Raw genomic sequence first — 23,117 nt, 5'->3', positions numbered from 1 at the left:
TTGTTGATGTATTTTTAACTCTTTGGTTAGTTTTTTTCCTTTCAGTCTTTAATTTAAACAAATACATTTAAGGGTATGAATTTTTCTTTGTATAGCATTTTTGATATATATAATATTTTGGTTTTGATGAATAAATAATATTTTCATTTTCATTATTTTTCAAATAATCTCTAATTCAAATTGATATTCTCTTTTACCTGAAAGCTTTTATATTCTTTTTTTTTTAAAGAGTGTTTAATTTTCTAAATGGTTTGATGACTTCATGGAGAAAGAGTAAGGATTATTGTTTATTTTGTTTTGTTGTATTGAGGTAGAAGAATGTGACCTGGAAGAGTTCTTTTTAGGATTTACAATTATTACATGAATGTGCCTTTGAAAAAGAATATTCTCTGCTAAGTATGTAGAATTCTAAACATGTCACTTAAATCAAATTTTTAATGGTATTATTCCAATAAATATTTGCCTATTTATTTTTGCTACCTAACCAGCTTTTTTTCTTAGAATTAAGTTTAAAATCTCCCAAGGGGATAGGGATTAGGGGAGTGGCACTGGCATGGCAACTCTCTTTTCTGGGGACCCTGGTGTAAGATGGCCTGATACGAAACAACCCAGAGTTCTGGGACTGAGTGAGTCCCTTCCTGGGGATGCCCAGAATGATGGGAGTCAGCCAGGCCCTTCAAGGTAGGTGGTCAGTTGCCTCCATTTGTTGGCCAGCAGGTGGATAATTTTTTCAGTTAGCAGTAGCTTCACCTTCATCCTGGTAAGAAGGGTAGGGGGTAGGGAGGTTTAGTTACTGATTATATATATGCCTATGGTGTAATTTTCCAGGGCCATCCTCCTCTAACCCCACCAGTGGTGTACACTGCTTTCCAGCCCCATGAGTAAGCAAGCCTGTGATTTTAAGGGCTATTTAGGATAGATAATTGCTGGTAGCTTCTAGCCCCTAGGAACTTCTATTTGTTGAGCATATCTGAGGCAGCAAGATAAGAGGGCTAGTGTGGTAGTCCAAAATGGTTCCTCATCAAGAGTTGTCTTTACTAAATTGAAGAATAGCAAAATATCACAGTACTTTGGTTAACTTTTTATCACATTTCATAAATATTCCTTTGTGGTCAGCTCTTCATTAAGTATACATGTTATGGAAGAGATGAGAAGCATAAATAGCCTGAAATAATGAGCAGTATACAATCATTTATAATTTGCTTTGGAATGAGTACCTTTAGAAATTGAAACATGAGTTTCAAGTCTTTGTCAATTTATAGAATTTGATGTTACATATTATATAGAATCACCATGAAAATATGCCTGAATAATTAGGGGTGAGAGGTAACATAGTGTTTTACTTTTTCTTTTTTATGTCCTTGCTTAGAATTTCTTTGACTAGAACCTTATAGTTTAAATAAAAAGTGAAATTTCAGTGTAAAGATATATTGTCTGTGCTTGATGTTTAAGGAAACTGAAACCATGTGTGAATCTAATAAGAGACCTAAGCAGTGTAGGTGATGAGTTAAAAGTAAGATTTGTTGTAGGTAATCTACCTGGAATAAAAGATCAGGAAATGAATTAATTAACAATATATAACTTTTCGCATTCATTTACAAAAATTAGTTTTTGAGTGCTTATTATTTAATAGTTTCTTTCTGGTCATTCTTGATTTTGAAATACATAAAGAACATATAATGTCAATGTTTAAAACTTAGAAAAAAATAAAACTTAGAAGTAAGCAAATTTTTCATACTCTAAAAATGTTTGAAGGATTGCTTATGTTAATGTTTCCATATAACTTTTATTTTTTTAAGTGACATTATATTTGTAACTCTCTACAGCTATTCATTAGAACACACAGTTCAGTTTCTAAACTGTGTTCTTGAAGGAGACCCTGTAAAAACGGTCGTAGCGCAAGAGTTTGTTCACCTAAATGAGAATGTCACTTCTCATACTACACAGAAGTCTAAGGAGAAAAAGGTATAGAAAAAAAAAGTATAAAGTTACTTATTTTACTATAATGGTAAATCATTGTATATGAAAATATAATTGGTTTATTGATATAATTTGATGATTATTTCTCACATTTTAACCAGATTGGAAATTTAACCACCAATAATATATTTGATTTAGGTTATCTGTTTGCTCAAAATAGTGAATTTATAGTTGGTCATGCTTTTTTCTTCAATATCATTGTGTATGTCAAGCACTTGAATTTCTGTAACTTTTTGTGTATAGGCTCTATTACAGTAGAGTATGAAACTTAATTGAGTAGCAGTGGGGTGGTAATGTGATGGGTTTTAGGGTGTAAATATGTTAAATATGTAGGCAGAAATTTTTAACCATTTGAGAAACTGCTAAACTTTTTCCCCAAAGTGGCTGTAACATGTTCTCACCAGCAATGTATGAGCGTTACAATTTATCCACATTGTCTCTGACCCTTTTTTGAATTCTGATGATAGCCTCCCTAGTGGGTGAAAGTTGTCTTAAGGGTACCCGGGATTTGTTTTAATCAGGTATGTTAAGGAGGAAATTTATTATACTCAATAGATCTCTAGAAACAGGAGGTGTGGCCTGCCACCCAGGACCACGTGCAGAAGCACCAGAGTCAGTGAGGAGACAGAGGGAGGAGAGGGGAAATGTGGGCAAGAGCCTTTTTTGTGGTTTCTGTGGAGAGGAATGGGTGAGGCAGGGCAAGTGGGTTTGGGATTGGCTAGTTTGAACATTCTTGGCAGGCACCAGAGGGTAAAACTGTCCCAGGTTTTCTGCTGTCTGGTGTGGGTGATTAGGCAATGTGAATTGTGGCCCTGAGAGTGAGAACCCCATAAAGGAAGTGGTTCAGACTATGGGCTCTAGATTGGTTTACATAGCAGATGAGTTGTTTGCTATTTCTAGGAATTAGCCAACCTCAGGGTTGAGGGTACTGTCTTTCCAGGGGGTAGCAGGGACCCAGATGTCAAAGCATCAGGAAACAGGAAATAAAAGAAATGGGTTAATAAAGAAGTAGTATCTCATTGTCATTTGGATTTGCGTTTCTCTAATGACTGGTGATGTTGAGCACTTTATCATGTGCTTATTGGTTATTTGTATATCTTCTTTGAAGAAATGTTTGCTTGTAATCTTTGCCCATTAAGACATTTATGTATGTATATATGTATTTATTTATTTATGAGAGACTATGCGCACATGCAAGCAGGAGTCGGGCAGGGGTTTGGGGAGGTGCAGAGGGAAAAAATCTCAAGTGGATTCCCCACTGATTGTGGAGCCCTACTTGGGGCTCCATCTCATGACCCTGAGATCATGACCTGAGCCTAAATCAAGAGTTTGATACTTAACCCACCGAGCCACCTAATTGCCCCTTAAAAATGTATATTCTGGATTTGTAGTTCTTTTTATATTCTAGATACAAGTCCCTTGTCAGATATGTGATTTGCAAAATTGTCTTCCATTCTGAGGGTAGTCTTTTTACTTGTTTGATGAGGTCTTTCATTTGAGGCACAAAAGTTTTAATTTTGATGATGTGCTATTTATCTTTTGTTACTTGTACTTTTGGTGTCATATTTAAGAAACTGCCTTGGGCAGCCCCGGTGGCTCAGCAGTTTAGCGCTGCCTTCAGTCCAGGGTGTGATCCTAGAGACCCAGGATCGAGTCCCACGTCGGGCTCCCTGCATGGATCCTGCTTCTCTCTGCCTCTCTCTGTGTGTCTCTCATGAATAAATAAAATCTTAAAAAAAAAAAAAATGTTGCCTTCTGAGGTCATGAAATTTTTTTTTATGTTGTCTTTTGTTATGTTTTTTGGAGTTTTGTTTTTGTTTTTTTCTAAAATTTTATAATATTAGTGCTTAGATTTAGATCCTTGATCCATTTTGAGTTAATATGGTGTGAGATAGGGGTCCAGGTTCATACTTTTGCATGTGGATATCCAGTTGTCACAGAACTACTTATTACAAAAACTGTTTTTCCCCCTCTGAATTTTCTTTAGCACCCTTGTCAAAAATGAATTGACTGTAAATTTATTGCTAGACTGTCAGTTCTGTTCCATTGATCTGTATGTCTGTCATCATATCAATACCACATTGCCTTATTATTGTAACTTTGTAATAAGTTTTGAAATTAGGAAATATAAGTTTCCAACTATGGTCTTTTCTTAAGATTGTTTTGCTTCTTCTGGTCCCTTTGCAGTTCCGTGTGAATTTAGGATCAGCTTACCAATTTCTATAGAGAAAATGGCTGGATTTTTTTTTTAGCTTGCTTATTTATTTATTTATTTATTTATTTATTTATTTATTTATTTAGTCAGTCAGTCAGTCAGTCAGTCAGTCTAGTCTCCACATGTCTAACATGGGGCTCAAACTCACAACCACAACCCCAAGAAGCGTGTATTTCACTTGGCCCTTGTTAATGGTGTTATAGTAATAAACCACATCACTATGAAATGGATATAGAAATAAATCATGGTTTTATTTTATTTTGAAAGAGAGTAGCTATTTGAGAAAGCATTTCTCATATACTATGTTTTTCTTTTTCAAGAATAAGAAATGAAGCGTCTCTTCCCAGAGAACCGAATGTGATTTGCATTTTTTAGTCTGAACGCCAACAGAGACTAATGCTAGGAAATACTTATGTTCATACTGTTAAGCACTGTGACTTTTCAAAAGTCATAGAAAGCATTTTCATTATCCCCTTCTTGCAAAATCTTTGATTTTTATTAGAGATGCAAACCATATATTCATAGAAATTTAAACATAGGGCAGCCCAGGTAGCTCAGCGGTTTAACGCCACCTTTGGCCTAGGGTGAGATCCTGGAGACCCAGGATCGAGTCCTGTGTCGGGCTCCCTGCGTGGAGCCTGCTTCTTCCTCTGCCTGTGTCTCTGCCTCTCTCTCTCTCTCTGTGTCTCTCATGGATAAGTAAATAAAATCTTAAAAAAAAAAATTAAACATTAATATGAAACAAGCTTGTTATTAAGTACTGGTGAGAATGATATAAGGATGTAAGTCTATGAATATTCTTATGTGAGAGAGAGCCTTGTGTTCTTTCATAAAGTAGATTGAGTATTGGGACGCCTGGGTGGCTCAGTGGTTGAGCGTCTGCCTTTGGCTCAGGGTGTGATCCCTGGTCCAGGGATCGAGTCCAACATCGGACTCCCTGTGAGGAGCCTGCCTCTCCCTCTGCCTATGTCTCTGCCCCTCTCTCTGTGTCTCATGAATAAATAAATAAAATCTTTAAAAAAAATAGATTGGGTATTTTGCAAAAATAAATCAATTGTTATTTACAGGTTTTTTAAAAAGATTTTATTTATTTGAGAGAGAGAACGAACAGGTGGAGGGGCAGAGGGAGAGGGAAAAGCAGACTCCCTACTGAGTGCAGAACCCAACACTGGGCTTGATCCCAGAACCCTGGGATCATGACCTGAGTTGGTCAGCCACTTAACTCACTGAACTACTCAGGCACCCCTATTTATAGATTTTTGACTTTGATAATGAATTAGAAGTATGCGGATACCTTTATTTTACTCCTTAATTCGTGTTTTTTTTTTTTTAATATTTATTTATTCTTGAGAGACACAGAGAGAGAGAGGCAGAGACACAGGCAGAGAGAGAAGCAGGCTCCATGCAAGGAGCCTGATGTGGGACTCAATCCCAGGCCTCCAGGATCGTGCCCTGGGCTGCAAGTGGCACTAAACCGCTGAGCCACTAGGACTGCCCCTTAATTCGTTTTAAACCTCTATAATTCTTGGGGTTAAAGAAAAAGTGTAATGAGTTGAGATTACACAATCAACTATTATATATTAGACCAGTAGTTTTTTTTTTTTTTTTCCCAACCTTTTTGTGACTTTGGGATTTGACTAATAGGAAATTTGAAACAACAAAAAAAAGATCAATTAGTAATGTATGTATTATATAATATATATAATATTAATATAATACTTAGTATATATCAAATGATACCACCTTAAAAATTAAAGTGGCATTTTTTTTAAAGATTGTATTGTAGAGTATATTATAATCTTTGATAATATTTCTATTTTAGTGACAATTTTCAGCTTTTAGGAATTTAACAACCTGTTTAATTTACTTTTAATTAATCATATCAGAAAAGCATGATTTGTTTAGGAAATTTAAGATTATATTTTAGGAGGAATTTTGGGATTGAACTTTCATAAAATGTTCATTAAATTACTTGGTATGGCACCTGATACTTGGAATTTTTTTAAGCTTTTAAGAAAATCCACTTAAATCATAATAATTGATCCCTATTCCCACACCCCAGTGACATGCTAAAAAATACATCAGATTGCTGTTTGCAAGCAGTTTTCTGCAAATAGTACTTTAGAAATGGGATAAATGAAAAACCAAAGTGGATATAGAAGTCACTATATTTTGCTGTTTTTTAAAAACACTGACTTTTAATATTTTAGAAGTCATCTTCAGAAACCTGCAATTTTCTGTTTGGTGGGGAGTATTGAGGCATCATTATTATTTTCATTACTTTGTGTTTTAGAATTACTTTTGCTTGTTTGATTTTAAGGGTCTTTTGGAAAGTTACTTGAATGATAATTTGGAAGGCGGTTACTTGATTGATAATTTTTCAAAAAGCTCAAAAGTCTACTATAGTGGCTGGTTGGTAGTAGTCAGCTGATTGAAAACTGTCCCATAAACCTACTTATGATTTTTAATTTTTACTTTTAGGTATGGACATTGCATGTGCCTTTGTGTTTTATTTTTTTATTATTATTTTTTTAAAATTTTTATTTATTTATGATAGTCACACACACAGAGAGAGAGAGAGAGAGGCAGAGACATAGGCAGAGGGAGAAGCAGGCTCCATGCACCGGGAGCCCGACGTGGGATTCGATCCCGGGTCTCCAGGATTGCGCCCTGGGCCAAAGGCAGGCGCCAAACCGCTGCGCCACCCAGGGATCCCCGTGCCTTTGTGTTTTAAAAAGAATATTATTTAATTATTGATCGTTTTTTAAAACATATAAATTGAAATATACCATTATTACTTTCAGTGACTAGACTCTATAGGTTTACAAACTAAAATTTGGAAAATTTTGCATTAGCTAATTGAGTTTTATTCTTTGAAGATCTTGTGTTTTCTTTTTTGGTTTGATTTTGTGACCTAATTATATTTTGATAATTTTAGAAAACTTTTCAACATCTTCTAAGATAAGAGTGACTAAAGAAGAGGTACCTTATAGCATGAAAAAGTTAATGTAGTTGCTAAGTGCATGACTTACTAGGTAGACTTTGGGAGAGTCTGTTATCTGAGAAGAAAGGTAAAAAATTGTGGACCACAGTTTTCATATACATTTTCTGAAGGAAAAGCCTGTATTTTTTTACTTTATTTGTATTTTATTTATTCTATAACATCTTATAGGCAAAGAAATCGAAAGAGACTGAAGATATACCAAGTGAACCATCTTTCCAGGATTTTGAGTACCCAGAGTATAATGACTACAGGGCAGAGGCTTTTCTGCACCAACAGAAGAGGATGGAATGCTACAGCAAAGCGAAAGAAGCTTATCGGATGGGGAAAAAACACGTTGCCACGTTTTATGCCCAGCAGGTAAAAAGGAAAAGTGATTACTGTTTCTTTCTTTGTCACTTAATGATGTATGAATAGTGTCCTAAAGCAGGTAATACTCTTATTGTACTAGATTAAGTTATCTGGGGAATGTAGCTTATATAAGGGACATAAGATATCCTAATGTATAAGCAATGTAAGGTTCTGAGAATTACCTCTCCTTTGAAATGCTCAATTTCTATGGTTTCTTTTGCATTTATGGCTTACATGAATTACAGTTTATTCTGACAGTCCATATTTTCCTTAGGATAAATTCTGTCAGTACTGCTTCTAAACAGATACAGGTTTTCTGAAGGAAAGACAACAGAATGTTAATCTTGACCATCTCTGGGTAGAATTACAGGGGACTTGTGCTTTCTGTCATATTTGAATATTTAGTAGTGTATCACTTTTATGGTCAGGAAAAGAGTTACATTAATGTCTTTCAAGGAAGTAAAATTTTGACTCAGGCTCATTGGACATGGTATTACAAGAAACTTGTCTGATTTCCTTTTTAGCTTTTGTGGTTCCATAATGGCTTGCTTTTTTGATAGAGGGGAGAAAGGTATCAAACTGGTATAACCCTGTGAGCCCCAGTAACATACCTTGAGGAAAGGCTTCGGGGGTAACCACAAGGTGTTGAAAGGAATGAGACCAGGATTATCAAAAGGTAAACTGATGGATTCCTTCTTGAGATAGGTGATGTTTATTAAGTCTTCCTCTTCAGTGATTTTTAGATCAGAAAATATATTAGAAATGATGATTTAGTATTTTAAGAACTATGTTATTAACTCACTAAAATTCACCTAAATTTTGGTGCATTCTTGCATATTAGCCCATTGCATTATTTAAAATTTTGGATATGTTATTCCCTTTTTTTATTCTACCTTTTATTTGGGGTACTGTTTGTTTCCTTATTGCCTTCTAAGTAGCAAATACCAAAAGTTTTTACTGGTGATCTGTTTATAATAAAAGGGTAGTCTCCATGAGCAGAAGATGAAAGAAGCCAATCACCTTGCTGCTGTGGAGATCTTTGAGAAAGTCAATGCCTCCCTGCTGCCACAGAATGTTTTAGACCTCCATGGGCTGCATGTGGATGAAGCTATAGAACATTTGATGACAGTTTTACAGCAGAAGACTGAAGGTAGGACTGTAGTAATGACAAATTTTTAGTATAGAATATGTATTTGCTTATATTAGTAAACTTGCCAATTCAGGAGAATCTGAATTTGCAGGATATATGTGTCATATTTATAGATGTTTGTATTAGGCTCACTCTTGAAGGGGGACCTTCTTGGAAAAGAATCCTCATTGACATAGTCATTAACATTTTATTTTCCTATTTCATATTTGTTTGTTTCAGAAGTTTTTATTTAAATTCTAGTTAGGTAACTCCCTATTTCAGTTATATTTGTATTCCTTTGCTGTATTTATTAAAGGGAGGGCATGGTATAATCTGAGAATCCTGTGTGACTTAGAAATGGAACCTTTCAGGAATATCCTACATCTCTGTTCAGTAGACATTTATTAAAGCTAATCGATATTTTTTAAAAAGATTTTTTATATATTTATTCACGAGAGATACAGAGAGAGAGAGAGACAGAGACATAGGCAGAGGGAGAAGCAGGCTCCATGCGGGAAGCCTGATATGGGACTTGATCCTGGGACTCTGGGGTCACTCCCTGAGCCAAAGGCAGACGCTCAACTGCTGAGCCACCCAGGCATCCTGAAGCTAATAGATATTTATGAGATGTCAGTTGTTTGATAGGTATTTAATAAAATGCAGAAGTAAATAAGGTGATAGTTTTACAGAATTATTATAGAAGTTAGGCTTTCTGAGTGTTTGTACTATGGAGGTGCTCCCTTCCTCCCTTTTGCTTGTATTTGGTCTTCACAGGTCAAGGAAGGGCCCCTGCTTCTTCTCTACTTCTCTAAGTTCTTATTCCCAGGGCTTTGGGTGAGGATCTTTTTCCATCCAATATCATGTACTTCATATACATTAAAGTATCTTGTTTCTTTTTCATTATCAGATGGTAGCATTTAGAAAAATTCAATCTGTTTTAGTTACTCCAGACTCCAATACTAGAAGTCATCTCCTTTTATCCTTACTAGAGTATTTTTTAATTCTCAGTTGACTTTTTCTTTATCTTCCATTTTATTTTGGAGACATGGAGTCCCATGCTTCGGCTATGACCTCGTAGCTCCATAACCCTGCCCTCTCACTGATAGCTATATTTTTCTGGTTAACTTATACATATATAATATTATATGTATAATATGCATATAGGGAGGCTTTGTACTATACTTTATACAGGTTTATCAATTGAGCATATATCATTTGTAATTAATTAAATACTTGATTAAATATGATTGATATAGAGATTGGGAGTTCATCTGTTTATCATAAAAACCATGTTGAAAAGTTTATAGTAATAGAATAAAACACCTAAGTACCCATGAATCCAAGTAATAACATTTTACCATGTATGCTTTACATTTTATTTTTACTCTTCCCTTTGTATTCTTTTCCAGGTATTTTTAAGATTTTATTTTATTTGCTTTTAAATAATCTTTACACTAATGTGGGGCTTGAACCCACAACCTTGAGGCCAAGAGTTGGCATGCTTTACCAACTGAGCCATTCAGATGCCCCCTTTTTTCCCCAATCATTTTCTCTTTCTTCTCTTTCTAGTGGAAATAAACATCTTTCAGTTTGGTTCCTGCCTAGTTTTTAAAGTACCTTTACTATAGGTAGACTCATCAATAATCAATCTATAGTATTTCTTTTGTGCATTTTAAAAAGTGAATATACGTGGTTTCACACTATATCTTAAACCAAACTTTATTTTTACCCAATATGGTTTTCAGGATATACTCTTGTTGATGGTCTGACTTTATTTATTTATTTATTTACTTATTTATTTACTTATTTATTTATTTATTTAAACATTTTATTTATTCATAGAGACACACACAGAGAGAGAGAGAGAGAGAGAGAGAGAGAGGCAGAGGGAGAAGCAGGCTCCATGCAGGGAGCCTGATGTGGGACTCGATCCCGGGTCTCCAGGATCAAGCCCTGGGCTGGAGGCGGCACTAAACCCACTGAGCTACCAGGGCTGCCCTGGTCTGATTTTTAAAATTGTAACTGCTATATAGTATTCTGTGAGTGCATCGTAATGTATCCATTCCTCTCTCACATTTAGTTATAATGTCACAGTGAACTTTACTTTGCATATCACCATGTATATTCTTATTGCTATCTTTTTCCCTGCCTTTTTGTATTAAAAATTATGAACCCATAGAGAAATTGAAATAATTATAAAGTAAACATTCATATATCCTTTACCTAGATTGATCCCTTGTTAACATTTGGCCACATTTGTTTAATTTCTTTAAAATTGCTTTTTGCTGAGCCATTTGAAAATAAGTTATTAAACATCCTGGTACTTTACCTCTAAATACCTCAACATGTTTATCTCTTGAGAACAAATCCATTCTCCTACATAATCACAGTACCATTGTCACTTTTAAGGTCATTTAACATTGTTAAAATAATATTGTCTAATACGCAGCCCACATTCATTTTCCAGCTGTATGGCAATGTCTTATGTAGTTGTGCCATTTTTTCCTCCTTTAAGGCAGGATCTGGTCAGACATCACATGTTCCAGTTGATTGCCCCATATCCTTCAGGAATATAGAAATTGTTTGGGGTACCTGACTAGCTCAGTCAGTAGAGCATGTGACTCTCGATCTTAGGGTCATGAGTTCGAGCTCCACATTGGGTGTAGAGATTACTTAAAAAAAAAAAGGAACAGTTCCTCTGCCTATTTTTGTCTTCTATGTTGTTGACATTTTTGAAGACTCTCAGCCTCTGGTAGATTGACCTATAGTTTTGTCTGATTCTTTCTTCATGATTAGATTCAGTTAATTTTGTTGGTGAAATTACATAGGTGATGTTGAGTTATCCTTGGTGAACACATCGAGACACACACACACACACACACACACACACATAAATAGTTTGCCCCATTATTGGTGTTAAGTTTGATTTCTTAGCTAAGGTGGAACTCTAGAAATCAAATGGATTTCTCTGTGTAAATGTCCTTTTTCTTTGTAATTAACTAGTAGTTTTTGGCAATTGATACTTGGCAGCTGTGTGAATAATTGTTTTCTTGCAGTATTTCACCTAGTAATATTAGCATCCATTAGTATTTCACCTAGTAATATTAGCATCCATTAGCATCACCAGTAATATTAGATGGTCCTTGAATGAATCAGTTATTATATTGGTGGTTATATAATGGTGTTTTGCAATTTGTGTGCATTTTGTGTTTATTATTGTTATTTTTTTAAAATATTTTATTCATTTATTCATGAGAGAGGCAGAAACACAGGCAGAGGGAGAAGCAAGCTCCCCGCAGGGAGCCCGATGTGGGACTCGATCCCTGGTTTCCAGGATCATGCCCTGGGATGAAGGCAGGCGCTAAACCACTATGCTACCTGGGCTGCCCCATTCTGTATTTATTAGCAGACATTCCTTGATAAAGGATCTCTATCCCCTGGTGTTTTTTTAAATAGAATTTTGGAAACCTTTGAGAAAATCTAGAAAACAGTAATAATAAAGATTAGAAAATTAAAAATCTAAGCAGTTTAAATATATTATTTAATCTGGAGAAAAGAAAACTTATATAGAAGTATTATAAGAGAATATTCTGTCTATAGAGGATGAATAAATAATTTCCTCAATAAAATTTTGATTATCTTCTAGGCATCAAGGATAGAGCAGTTAAAGAAACATGGTCCCTATTTTTATGGAATTTGCTGTCTAGTAAGGTACATGACAGTGAACAAATAGTTACAAAGTAATTAGCATTGCGATACAAAAGTACAGGTTGCCATGTTACATTTAGCATAAACTCCCAAATCTCTATATAGTCTCCTCCTTGCCTACCTCCCCATTCTCATCTTGTATTTTGCTCCTTCTCCTTTTTTTTTTTTTGTTTTGAAAGTTTTAAAAAATTAGAGAGAGCATGCAGGACAGAGGGAGGGGCAGGGGAAGAAGCAGACTCCTCACTGAGTAGAGAACCCAGTGTGGGGCTCAGTCCCAGGACTCTGGGATCATGACCCTAGCCAAAAGCAGATGCTTACCTTAATGAGCCACCCAAGCACCCACTCCTCCTTTTCTGACTACTTACCTACACTGTCATTTCTTGCTGTCCAGGTTCCCCATTAACAGCCTCTTGCAGTTTTGTGTATCCCAGTATTTCTAAAATGCTTATTATATAGTTGATTATTAAAATCTGTCTTTTATGGCCAGGAATTATTGAATCATCATTGTTGAGTTTCATTCATTACCCCCCAAAAATTTCTAAATAAATAAATAAAGGGTAGATATTCTTTTCATTTTATAGATGAGGAAACTAATGACTTAAAAAGTTTAATAAAATGTAAAATAATAAATGTTAGTAAAGATGTGGAGAATTGGAACCCTTTATGTTGCAAGTGGGAATGTAAAATGGTGCGGCCACGGTGGAAAAGGTTGGCATTCCTCAAAAGCTTAAACATAGAGTTACCATATGACCCAGATGTTCTGCTACTAGTTATGTACACCAGACAATTGAAAACATCATTCATTCCTACGTAAACTTGTACATGAATGTTTACAATAGCCTAAAAGTGGAAACAACCAAATGTCCATCCAGCAACTGATGAAAGGACAAAATTTGGTGTATCCATACAATGGAATATTATTCGGTCAGAAAAAGAAATGAAGTAGTGGTTAATATGCTACAACATGGATGAACCTTGTAAACATCTTTGTGAAAGAAACCAGGTACAAAAGGGCCACTTTTTATATGATTATCATTCATGTGAAATGTTCAGAATAGACACACCAATAGAAACAGAAAGTACATTAGTACTTGCTGGGGCTAGAAAGTATGGAATGGGGAGTGACAACTAACAAGTATAGAACTTTTCTGAGATGATAGAATGTTCTGGAATTAGTGTTTATGGTTGCGCAATATTGTGCTATACTAAAAACCACTGAACCATACATTTAAAAAAAATGAACTTTATGGTATATCAGTTGTATTTCAAAAAAAGATTACAAGAAAAAAAAAGTTAAATAACTTGTGTAAGGTGATACTTGGTCAGACCCAAGATACAAACCTGTTCTGAAGCCAGGACTAGCGTTATCTTAGTTGCCACCTGTGGTAGTCTGTAGTTGCTCTCAGTCACCACCAGATGGTAGTATTGTTGAATAGAAATACATGCAGGGGAAATTTGGGGCTCCCCTGTTGCTTTTAGTTATAAAAGATGATTGTCAAACTTGGGGGTGAAAACAAAAATATATCTGACCCTTATGGAATATGCATCACCACTATCTTTGCAATTTTCCTACTTTATAGGGATTTACAGGGAACAGAGGAACAGGTTAAATGGCACCATCAGGATACACTCAACAATATTCAGACTAAAAATAAACGATCCAAATTTTTCAACAAACCATAAGGAAAATCCCAGGGTGGGGGGAGCATTTAGATTAAAAATTACTTCAGAAATATATCAACCAAATGTGGTGTGCCAGCTTGTTTCAACCACGATTTAGGCAAACCACTGTAAAAACATTTTTTTGAGGGAAACTTTTAGCTATTTTTAGAAACATGATATTACGGAACTGTTTTTAAAATACAGCATGGGTGACATTGTGATTTTTTTTTTTTTTTAAAGAGTCCTTTTGGGATCCCTGGGTGGCGCAGTGGTTTAGCGCCTGCCTTTGGCCCAGGGCACGATCCTGGAGACCCAGGATCGAATCCCACGTCGGGCTCCCGGTCCATGGAGCCTGCTTTTCCCTCTGCCTGTGTCTCTGCTTCTCTCTCTCTCTCTGTGTGTGTGACTATCATAAATTAAAAAAAATAAAAAATAAAAAAATAAAGAGTCCTTTTCCTGGGAAATCCCTGGGTGGCTCAGGGGTTGAGCGCCTGCCTGCCTGCCTTTGGCCCAGGGTGTGATACTGGGGTTCCGGGATTGAGTCCCGTGTCGGGCTCACTGCATGGAGCCTGCTTCTACCTCTGCATGTGTTTCTGCCTCTCTCTTTTTCTCTCTCTCTCTTTCTCTCTGTGAATCTCTCATGAATAAATAAATCTTAAAAAAAAAAAGTCCTTATCCTTTTGAAGTAAGTACTAAAATATTTATAAGTGAAATAAATCTGAGCTAGGATTGAAAATGGTTTAAATAGTGTTTCTTTAAGATTTTATTTATTTATTTGAGAGAGAGAGATAGTGGGAGCAGAATAGGATGGAGAGGCAGAGATAGAAGCAGGCTCCCCACTGAGCAGGGAACACAACTTGGGGCTTGATCCTGTGACCCTGGGATCATGACATGAGCCAAAGACAGATGCTTAACCTACTGAGTTATCCAGGAGCCCCTAAATGTTTTTTTTTTTAAGTGATAAATGTTAGGAATAGCCTGAAATTTGGGAACCTTTAAATATACACATTAATTCATTCAACAAACAGCTACTTTATCTCAGGCATGTGATTCAGCTGTGGAACATTTTCAGAGCAGTGAATTTAAAAAGGAGGTGGTATAAATGACTGCCCTCACTGATAAGGGGAGCAGCAGTGAAAGAGTGATGAGAGTGAATTATGGGTAATGACTGCCCTCACTAATAAGGGGAACAGCAGTGTGAAAGAGTGATGAGAGTGAATTATGCGTACTTATAAGATTTGAGGTTTTTTGTTTGTTTAAAGATTTAATTTATTCATGAGAGAGAGAGAAGGAGAGGCAGAGACATAGGCAGAGGGAGCAGCAGGCTCCATGTAGGAAGCCCGATATGGGACCTGATCCAGGGACTCCAGGATCATGCCCTGAGCTAAAGGCAGATGCTCAACCACTGAGCTAGGAGTCCTGTCCTGAGTTTTTTTTTTTTTTTTTTTTTTAAAAAGTAAACCTTCTAATATCACAACCTTAAAGAACAGTATACAAGTAATAATTATATAGAATAAAGATTTTTTACAAAGTGAGTACCCTATGTGGCCAGCACTCAGGAAGAGTTGAATTTTGAACAAAATGTTGCTTAAAGTAATGGATATGGACTAGAGTAGAAATGGGGATCTTAAGCAAAGAAAGAATTACAAATGCAAGAGCAACATACCTCCTAAAGTTCTGGGCTAAACATTACCTGGGAGATACGAGACTTGAAAAAGTATCTGTGGATCTGTAGGAGTCTCAGGGCAACTTAATGAGCAGAATATAGAATATATTATGTGTATATGTATTTTACACTAAAGGTCAAAACTTGTGCTCTTTATAACTGAGGAACACATTTTTTTAAAAGAGATTTTATTTATTCATTCATGAGAGACAGAGAGGTTAGAGACATAGGCAGAGGAGGGACTTGGATGCGGAACTCGATCCCCAGAACCCTGAGATCGTCCCTGAGCCTAAGGCAGACGCTAAACCACAGAGAGCCACCCGGGCATCCCGAGGAACAAGTATTTATTAAATTCATTAAGTCAAGTCTTATTTAACAGTGTTTTTGTTATTTTTTTGCAGCTGTTATCAACTTTTTGGGTTTATACACTTGGTTTATAACTTTGGGTTATAACTTTTCACACGGTCATATCCAAAGCTGGAGCTGTATTCATATAAGAGGCCTAGGCTCATTTGATATTTAAAAAGCATCTCTTTGGAGGAGTTTCTTCTCCCTTCTTTTTTTTAAGTTTTATTTATCTTTTTAGTAATCTCTATATAGGACTTGAACTCACAACACTGAGGTCAAGAGTTACATGCTCTTGACTGAGCCAGCCTGGTGCCCTTGGAAGAGTTTCTTAACAATTGATTATCTCTAACAGTAAGGCTATATCCCATTTTACTGATAAGGAAACAGGCACAGATAGGCTAAGTAACTTGTCCATGGTCATACCACACAGTCATTTGGTGGCAAAGCTGCTATTCAGATTAGACCAAAGCTGGCTGGCTTGAGAGTAATTAAAAAAGGGTCATTGTGAAGATTCTCTGTTAATAAATATAAGTTACTTAAAGCAATGCCTGACTCCAAGTATATAATAATTGTTAGATATCATTAATATTATTATTGTCATTATCATTACTTTAGAGAGAAATTCTGGTAGCACACAGAAACCTCCTTCCCCACAGGGGAAGAAATTTCACTTGTGTTTAGGTGGATGAGTTGCTTTGAGGTTGCCATACTTAAACAGTATAGATGAAACATACATTTAAAAACATCAATTTTGGGGACTTTTTGAATTTATAAGTTTTTAAATCCCCATGAAAGTAGTTTCACGGGGATAGAGTGGCCAGCGGCCTGCAGAGCAACACGCCTAAGTTTTATTGTGTCTACTGCGACACATATCTCACCCATGAATCTCCATCTGTGAGAAAGACACACTGCAGTGGTAGGAAACACAAAGAGAATGTGAAAGACTACTATCAGAAATGGATGGAAGAGCAGACTCAGAGCCTGATCAACAAAACAACTACTGCATTTCAACAAGGAAAGATGCCTCCTACTCCATTTTCTGCTCCTCCTCCTGCAGGGGCAATGATCCCACCTCCCCCCCAGTCTCCCGGGTCCTCCTCGCCCTGGTATGATGCAGGCCTGCCATATTGGGGGCCCTCCCATGATGCCAATGATGGGCCCTCCTCCTCCTTGGATGATGCCAATGGGACCTGCTCCTGGAATGAGGCCACCTATGGGAGGCCACATGCCAATGATGCCTGGGCATGAGACCTCCTGCCCATCCCAAGATGGTGCCCACTTGGCCAGGAATGACTCGACCAGACAGATAAGGAGAGATAGGAACCTCTTTATATTCATTTTATATTACTTGTTCTACTTCATCAGGAGATCATGGTGCTGTGACTCTGGGTGTTTTCTAACAGCATGACAAGGAAGACTGGCTTCCCCTTCCTATCAGAGAATAGTTTTTGCAGGGGAGTAGTGGGACCCAAAAAAAGGCACAAATTTTCATTTGTATTGTGAAATGTGAAAATAAAATTGCCAACTGTTTTAGTTAAAAAAAAAGTAATTTCACATGTGTTTGAGTAAAGTTTGTTTCTATTGAGAACGTAAGATAAATGAATTTTAACTCTTCCAATTCCTGTTATAACAGAATTTAAGCAGAATGGTGGTAAGTCCTATCTCTCTGTGATTACGGGGAGAGGAAACCATAGCCAAGGAGGAGTTGCACGCATCAAACCAGCCGTCATTAAATACCTCACAAGCCATAGCTTCAGGTGAGTATAGATTTCTCTTATTGATCATGGCAATTGCCATACAGATAGTAAACAATAATAGTATGCTCAGATGATTTGTTAAAATAGCCAACTAAATTTAACCATCTGATTTTAGTCACAGATTCATACTTAAATTATGATATAACATTCCCTGATGGATTTATGATGTTCAGAAAACTAGAAATGAAAGAAAAAATGTGTTCCTTTTTGAAGTTACCTGACAAAACTATTTCTATCATAAATTTAAAATCTAACGGAAAGTATGTATAGTTGTATTTCTTTGATAATGTGTTATCTAAAATAATTAGATTATATATCACCAGTGTGTGTGTATGTGTGTGTGTGCACACACACACACCAGTTTAAAGTTACTATTATTCCCTTGTGGATTTTGGAAGACATTGGAGGTTTCTGCTAAAATATGATTATAATTTGGATTTTTAAAACTTTAGCAGAAGTCAGTAGTAATTTATACATCTTCATAAGTCAAGTGCCATTAATGATCTTAGCTGATAAACATGAAATGTCCTTTTTCATTAAGGGATTATAAGTCAGTAACAGGAAATGACAAGAAGAGTCCAAGAATAAAGGTCTGTTGATGGATAGATTCCTTGAGGATGTTTATAATTAGGTACCAACCTCCCCCCAACTTCTAATTTTAGTTAGCGTAGCATATTTTGTTTATGCCATGTAAAAAATGTTGTTTGGCTACATTATAGAAAATGGTAGCATTAATTCTGATCATGAAAACATGACATCTTAGAGTTTCTATTACAAAAGGAGTAGTTCAGGACTAGAACATTATCATGTTAGTATTAATTATCTCTTGTAAAGACCAGTGTTTTTTAATTTCACACTGAGGGACTTGGAAGCATATCATGGCCTGATGAATTAGATTTACTGATTATGTTAGAGATTTCTTTTTAGTGTTCAATGAATAGTAAAATAATTTAATGCAGACATCATCTTACCATTGATACAGCATGCGCTTCTTCAATGAAGGTCAGATTCAGGCTTGAGAGTTTTGAGAAGTCTTAAATAACTTCTAGGTTAGGAGTAACCCCTAGCCTTAGGATTATTTATTTTTACAATGGATTATAAGGTCCATAAGCATAGATAATGGTCCTGGATGATTGACTTAAAAAGGAGAGTACTTTGATAGTAAATATTACATTTAGCAAAGACATTTGGAATTGATTACATGCATGATATATTCCTTAACCAGTTTGAAATTTTTACCTAAAATAACTCTTTTTTTCATTTCTGTAGGTTCTCTGAAATTAAACCAGGGTGCTTGAAAGTCATGCTAAAGTAAAAAAAACAAAACAAAACACATCCTTGATTTAGAGTGTGAAGGTTTGTAGGTTAAAATTAGTTTATTTGTGATAATTTAGTCAATTTCCTGTAAATATGTGTTTATTATTAGAAATGTCCAGTTGTAACAAAAACATTATGATGATGTTTTTCAGAATTCAAGAGAAGTTTAATTTTTTACTGAATCAAATGCCAAATAGGTTGTCTGTTAAAAATATTAAAGAGAATTTTTATTGATTATAAAATGTCTAAGAAAATTATCAGCTGCAATTTTAAAGTTTGAAGTGCTCTGATTCTTTCTCAGAAAATGTTACCTTTATATTAATTGTTGTTTAACATTTAGTAAAATTCTAAAGGCATCTTTGAGAGGTTTTTAAAGTGCTTTGAGACCTGGTTCATGCCCATCAAAGCCTCGTATTAAAAGAAGAAGGAAATCTGACAAAAAACACTTTTGAATACTTTTGATTTCAAAACTAACTACAAAAAACCATTTCATTTTGCCATATTCTACAGGAAGGAAGACATGCTGTTTTGCACTTTCTTCTGTTTTGTATATATCTTGATCTCTTATGTTGCGTGTGTGTGTGCATTTTTTAGGAGGAAAGTTGGAGCCTGAGATTATATTACACTTTTATACTTTCTGTAGACAGAAAAGTTTTTAGAGAAGGAGAAATGATGAGGTATCGACCAAGTATTGGTGTCTTACTGAACTTCTAGAGCTGTGTAAGTGGTTTTCAAGATGATACTAAAGAACTATATTTTATATTTGAGGCATATGATTTCTAAACTGCAGTAGGTCAAAGTCCTATTAATTTAAAACAAATATAGAAAACATTTTTGATATAATCTTTAAAAGAATCTTTACAATTTAAACGTTTTTTACAGTTGTTTTTAAGATGAGCCAACTTTCTGAAAGGAAACTTTCATTGACTTCTTTTTTGTGTGAGCTATAAAAAGTCTTGTTAATATGTCAATTATAATTTCATTTACACGAGTTTAGTGTGGTAAAGTATAATTTTCCAATATGAAACAATGGTTTGAGTAAATTTGACTTTGGATATAGAGAATATTTCCAATATATGTAATTTAACAAATGGTTATGTTGCTTTTTTGATAAGCTTAAAAGTCATTTGGATCAGGAATTGAGTTGTTATTGAAAGAATCCTGAATTACAGAATGGTTTCTCAAAAGAACAGACATTTTAATGAAAATAAAACTCAAAAACACATTTTTACATATCATGAAAGCATGCTTTTAAAAGAGCTGTATCATTAAATTTCCACAAAAATAAAAATGTTTATTATTTAGAAACAGTGAGTGGTATTGAAAAATTATTCTTGTTTGATAATTTGTTAAAAAAATCCAACAGTTTAGCATATGTTTTTTATAATATCTAGAAGAGTTGTATACATTAAAAATAAAGCAGTTCAAGAACTTACTATAAAAATATAGTTAATGAAATAAAATATTTCTATGTATAAATATGATTTAAGAAATGTGAATAACAATGCTAAATCTGAAGTTATTCAAGTGTGTGCAGCTGCATACTCACTTTCCATGTTTTCATATTTCTTCACCCAGTTTTAAAAAGCTTCACTTTTGTGCACTTCAGCTAAATTTATTTCATTGTTATTATAATTATGATTAATGTGGGAGCAATCAAAAAGAACAAGGGATGAGGTATTTTGTGGGCAGAAACCAAATGAAACAAGCTATGTTTTTTGCTGTACCAACCTTAATTTTAGGCTTTATTTTGGTAAATCTAGGGTATTTTTTTCTCTTTTTAAAGATCTTATTTATTTATTCTTGAGACCCACACAGAGAGACAGAGAGAGGCAGAGACACAGGCAGAGGGGGAAGCAGGCTCCATGCAGGGAGCCTGACATGGGACTCGATCCCGGGTCTCCAGTATCAGACCCTGGGCTGAAGGCAGTGCTAAACCACTGAGCCACCCGGGCTGCCCTAGGGTATTTTTTCTTAATCATCATTCATAAATATGTAGGCAAATTTTGAGTATCTCAAGTGTTTTTATGAAGTTATTCAATCCTAAACTGCCTCCTGCCCTACTGACTAGCATAGTTTAAACAACATGTAATTATGAAAGAAACCTTTATAGTTTCTCCTTTCTTGTTTTGCCCATTTCTAAATTCTGTATGCCAAAGGTAAACATAGTTTGGGGATTATCAGATTCTTCTCTTGCTCATTCCAAACCCTATATGTCAGAAGTAGAAATTGTAGGGAGTTATCAGTTATCAAAGTTTTCAGGTATTGGTATATTTGTGCTAATACATGATGACTCGTTAGAATGGCTCTTCACAAGTGTATCAGTGTTCTAAAAGTACACCACTTCTGTAGTTTGGAAGGTCTTGGTAACAATTACATCTTTTCAGTAGTCTTCTCTTCTACCAGGAGAAAAAAAGAGAACTAATGTAGAAACCACAGGGGAAAGGGGGTTGGACTAAGGAGTCTCTCTCTCTCTCTCTCTCTCTCTCTCTTTTTTTTAAAGGAGTCTCTTTAACAGTATTTTCAAATCATCTACTTCCTTCAACATGAGACATGGAAGCATGTTATCTTGGATTTATTGGCTGTTATATATCTCTATTATTTTCAAGTTGAGTTTTTTCCCCCCAATTTATTAGTGTTTCCATACTATTTACAATTCTATGGCCTTTAAATATAGGACATATTATGTAGTAGAAATTCGGACTTACACTTTTAAAGTGTCTTTGGTATTATAACACATTTTGAGAGGAAAAGCTAAACAATTCTGTTGGATCGTTTCCAATCCTTATTTTGGTCTTTCTCTTTTTAAATTCAAGTGTTTTGTGTGCTTAGAAAAAGGAGGTTATAATAGCAAGATTGGTTATTTCTGAGCTGGAAATTGGAAACTCTTGAGACTCAGGAAATTGCTCTGACAATGTTATAACTGCTCTCAATTTAAGAAAATGACAATATGTATTAAAAAAAAAGACACAAAAATAATGTGTGCTGTTTTTCCAAGTGCTTTTTCTAAGTGCTTTTCCATTGTGCAATGAAGTGAAGTTTGGTAATTTTCTGTGTAGTGGTTAAATATTGCTTATTTTTATTTACATAGTAAAAATGTGTGTACAAAAAAAGCGTCATTTCAAAGGTAAAAGTAATTTATGTAGAATGTATGTTAATGGTGCTTATTTTTAAAATGTAATTCAAGTTTACATATTACTTAATGCCTCTACAGAATTTAGTAGAGAAGCAAGGCTGGAATACATGGATATCCCGAAGAGCCTTTTGTAACTTAACATTATCTAATGACAGACTTTATTATTTTCCTTAAAGTTGAGCAGTTGACTTTTATGGTCCAAATGATGAACCTGTTATTAACAAATGATTGAAATTAACCACAAAACTTCTCATTAAAATGTAATATTGCAGCTATCAGTTGGAGAATATATTATAAAATTTTCAGACAGTATATCAGAAATGAAATGTTTTTATTTGTACTATAAAGAAAATGTAATTTTGCTGTTAACTCTGTACTTTTTTATTGAAAATGTTTTATAACTTTGCTTTTAAAATTTCTTATGAAACCATTTGCAAATTACATACTTAATTTAATAAAGAACTTTAGCCACAGTCCAGTGTGAGGAAATCCTTCATTTGATATGGTAGGGTTAGTAGTTTAAGTATTAAAATATGTCTTTTATAAAAAAAGAAAGAAAAGAAAAGAAATGGGCAGCCTGGGTGGCTCAGTGGTTTAGCGCCACCTTCAGCCCAGGGTGTGATCCTGGAGGCCCGGGATTGAGTCCTGCTTCGGGCTCCTTGCATGGAGCCTGCTTCTCCCTCTGCCTTGTCTCTGCCTCTCTCTCTCTCTCTCTCTCTCTGTCTCTCATGAATAATTAAACGAAATCTTTAAAAAAAATATATACACATAAAAGACATTTTTAAATACACGTAAAAAAACTTTGTAATTTCAAGGGAAAGAAGAAGGTCATAAAAATTTTATTTCT

The 23,117-nt window shown here is 35.1% G+C and overlaps 1 protein-coding gene and 1 pseudogene across 4 annotated transcripts in view; both read left to right on the top strand.

The window, feature by feature from the left end:
* N4BP2 (NEDD4 binding protein 2) overlaps positions 1 to 22,743 on the top strand; it is a 91,128-nt gene extending 68,385 nt beyond the window's left edge. For 3 of the 4 annotated variants that reach the window (XR_011997195.1, XM_072737851.1, XM_025997929.2), the window contains 5 exons: positions 1,827 to 1,965; positions 7,368 to 7,556; positions 8,529 to 8,697; positions 17,694 to 17,817; positions 19,087 to 22,743. Coding sequence is in view for 2 of the 4 variants with exons in the window: in XM_072737851.1 (XP_072593952.1) it covers positions 1,827 to 1,965; positions 7,368 to 7,556; positions 8,529 to 8,697; positions 17,694 to 17,817; positions 19,087 to 19,132 (667 nt within the window). In the remaining 2 variants the exon portion in view is untranslated. Of the gene's footprint in view, positions 1 to 1,826; positions 1,966 to 7,367; positions 7,557 to 8,071; positions 8,224 to 8,528; positions 8,698 to 17,693; positions 17,818 to 19,086 lie in introns of all 4 variants that reach the window. The other variant, XR_011997194.1, reaches the window with a different exon arrangement.
* On the top strand, positions 13,349 to 17,506 carry LOC112918525 (U1 small nuclear ribonucleoprotein C-like; annotated as a pseudogene).
* Positions 22,744 to 23,117: the final 374 nt, after the last annotated feature.

Source organism: Vulpes vulpes, chromosome 14 (assembly GCF_048418805.1).
Source record: "Vulpes vulpes isolate BD-2025 chromosome 14, VulVul3, whole genome shotgun sequence".
NCBI classification, from domain to species: domain Eukaryota; kingdom Metazoa; phylum Chordata; class Mammalia; order Carnivora; family Canidae; genus Vulpes; species Vulpes vulpes.
This window is presented reverse-complemented; position numbering and strand designations above follow the sequence as displayed.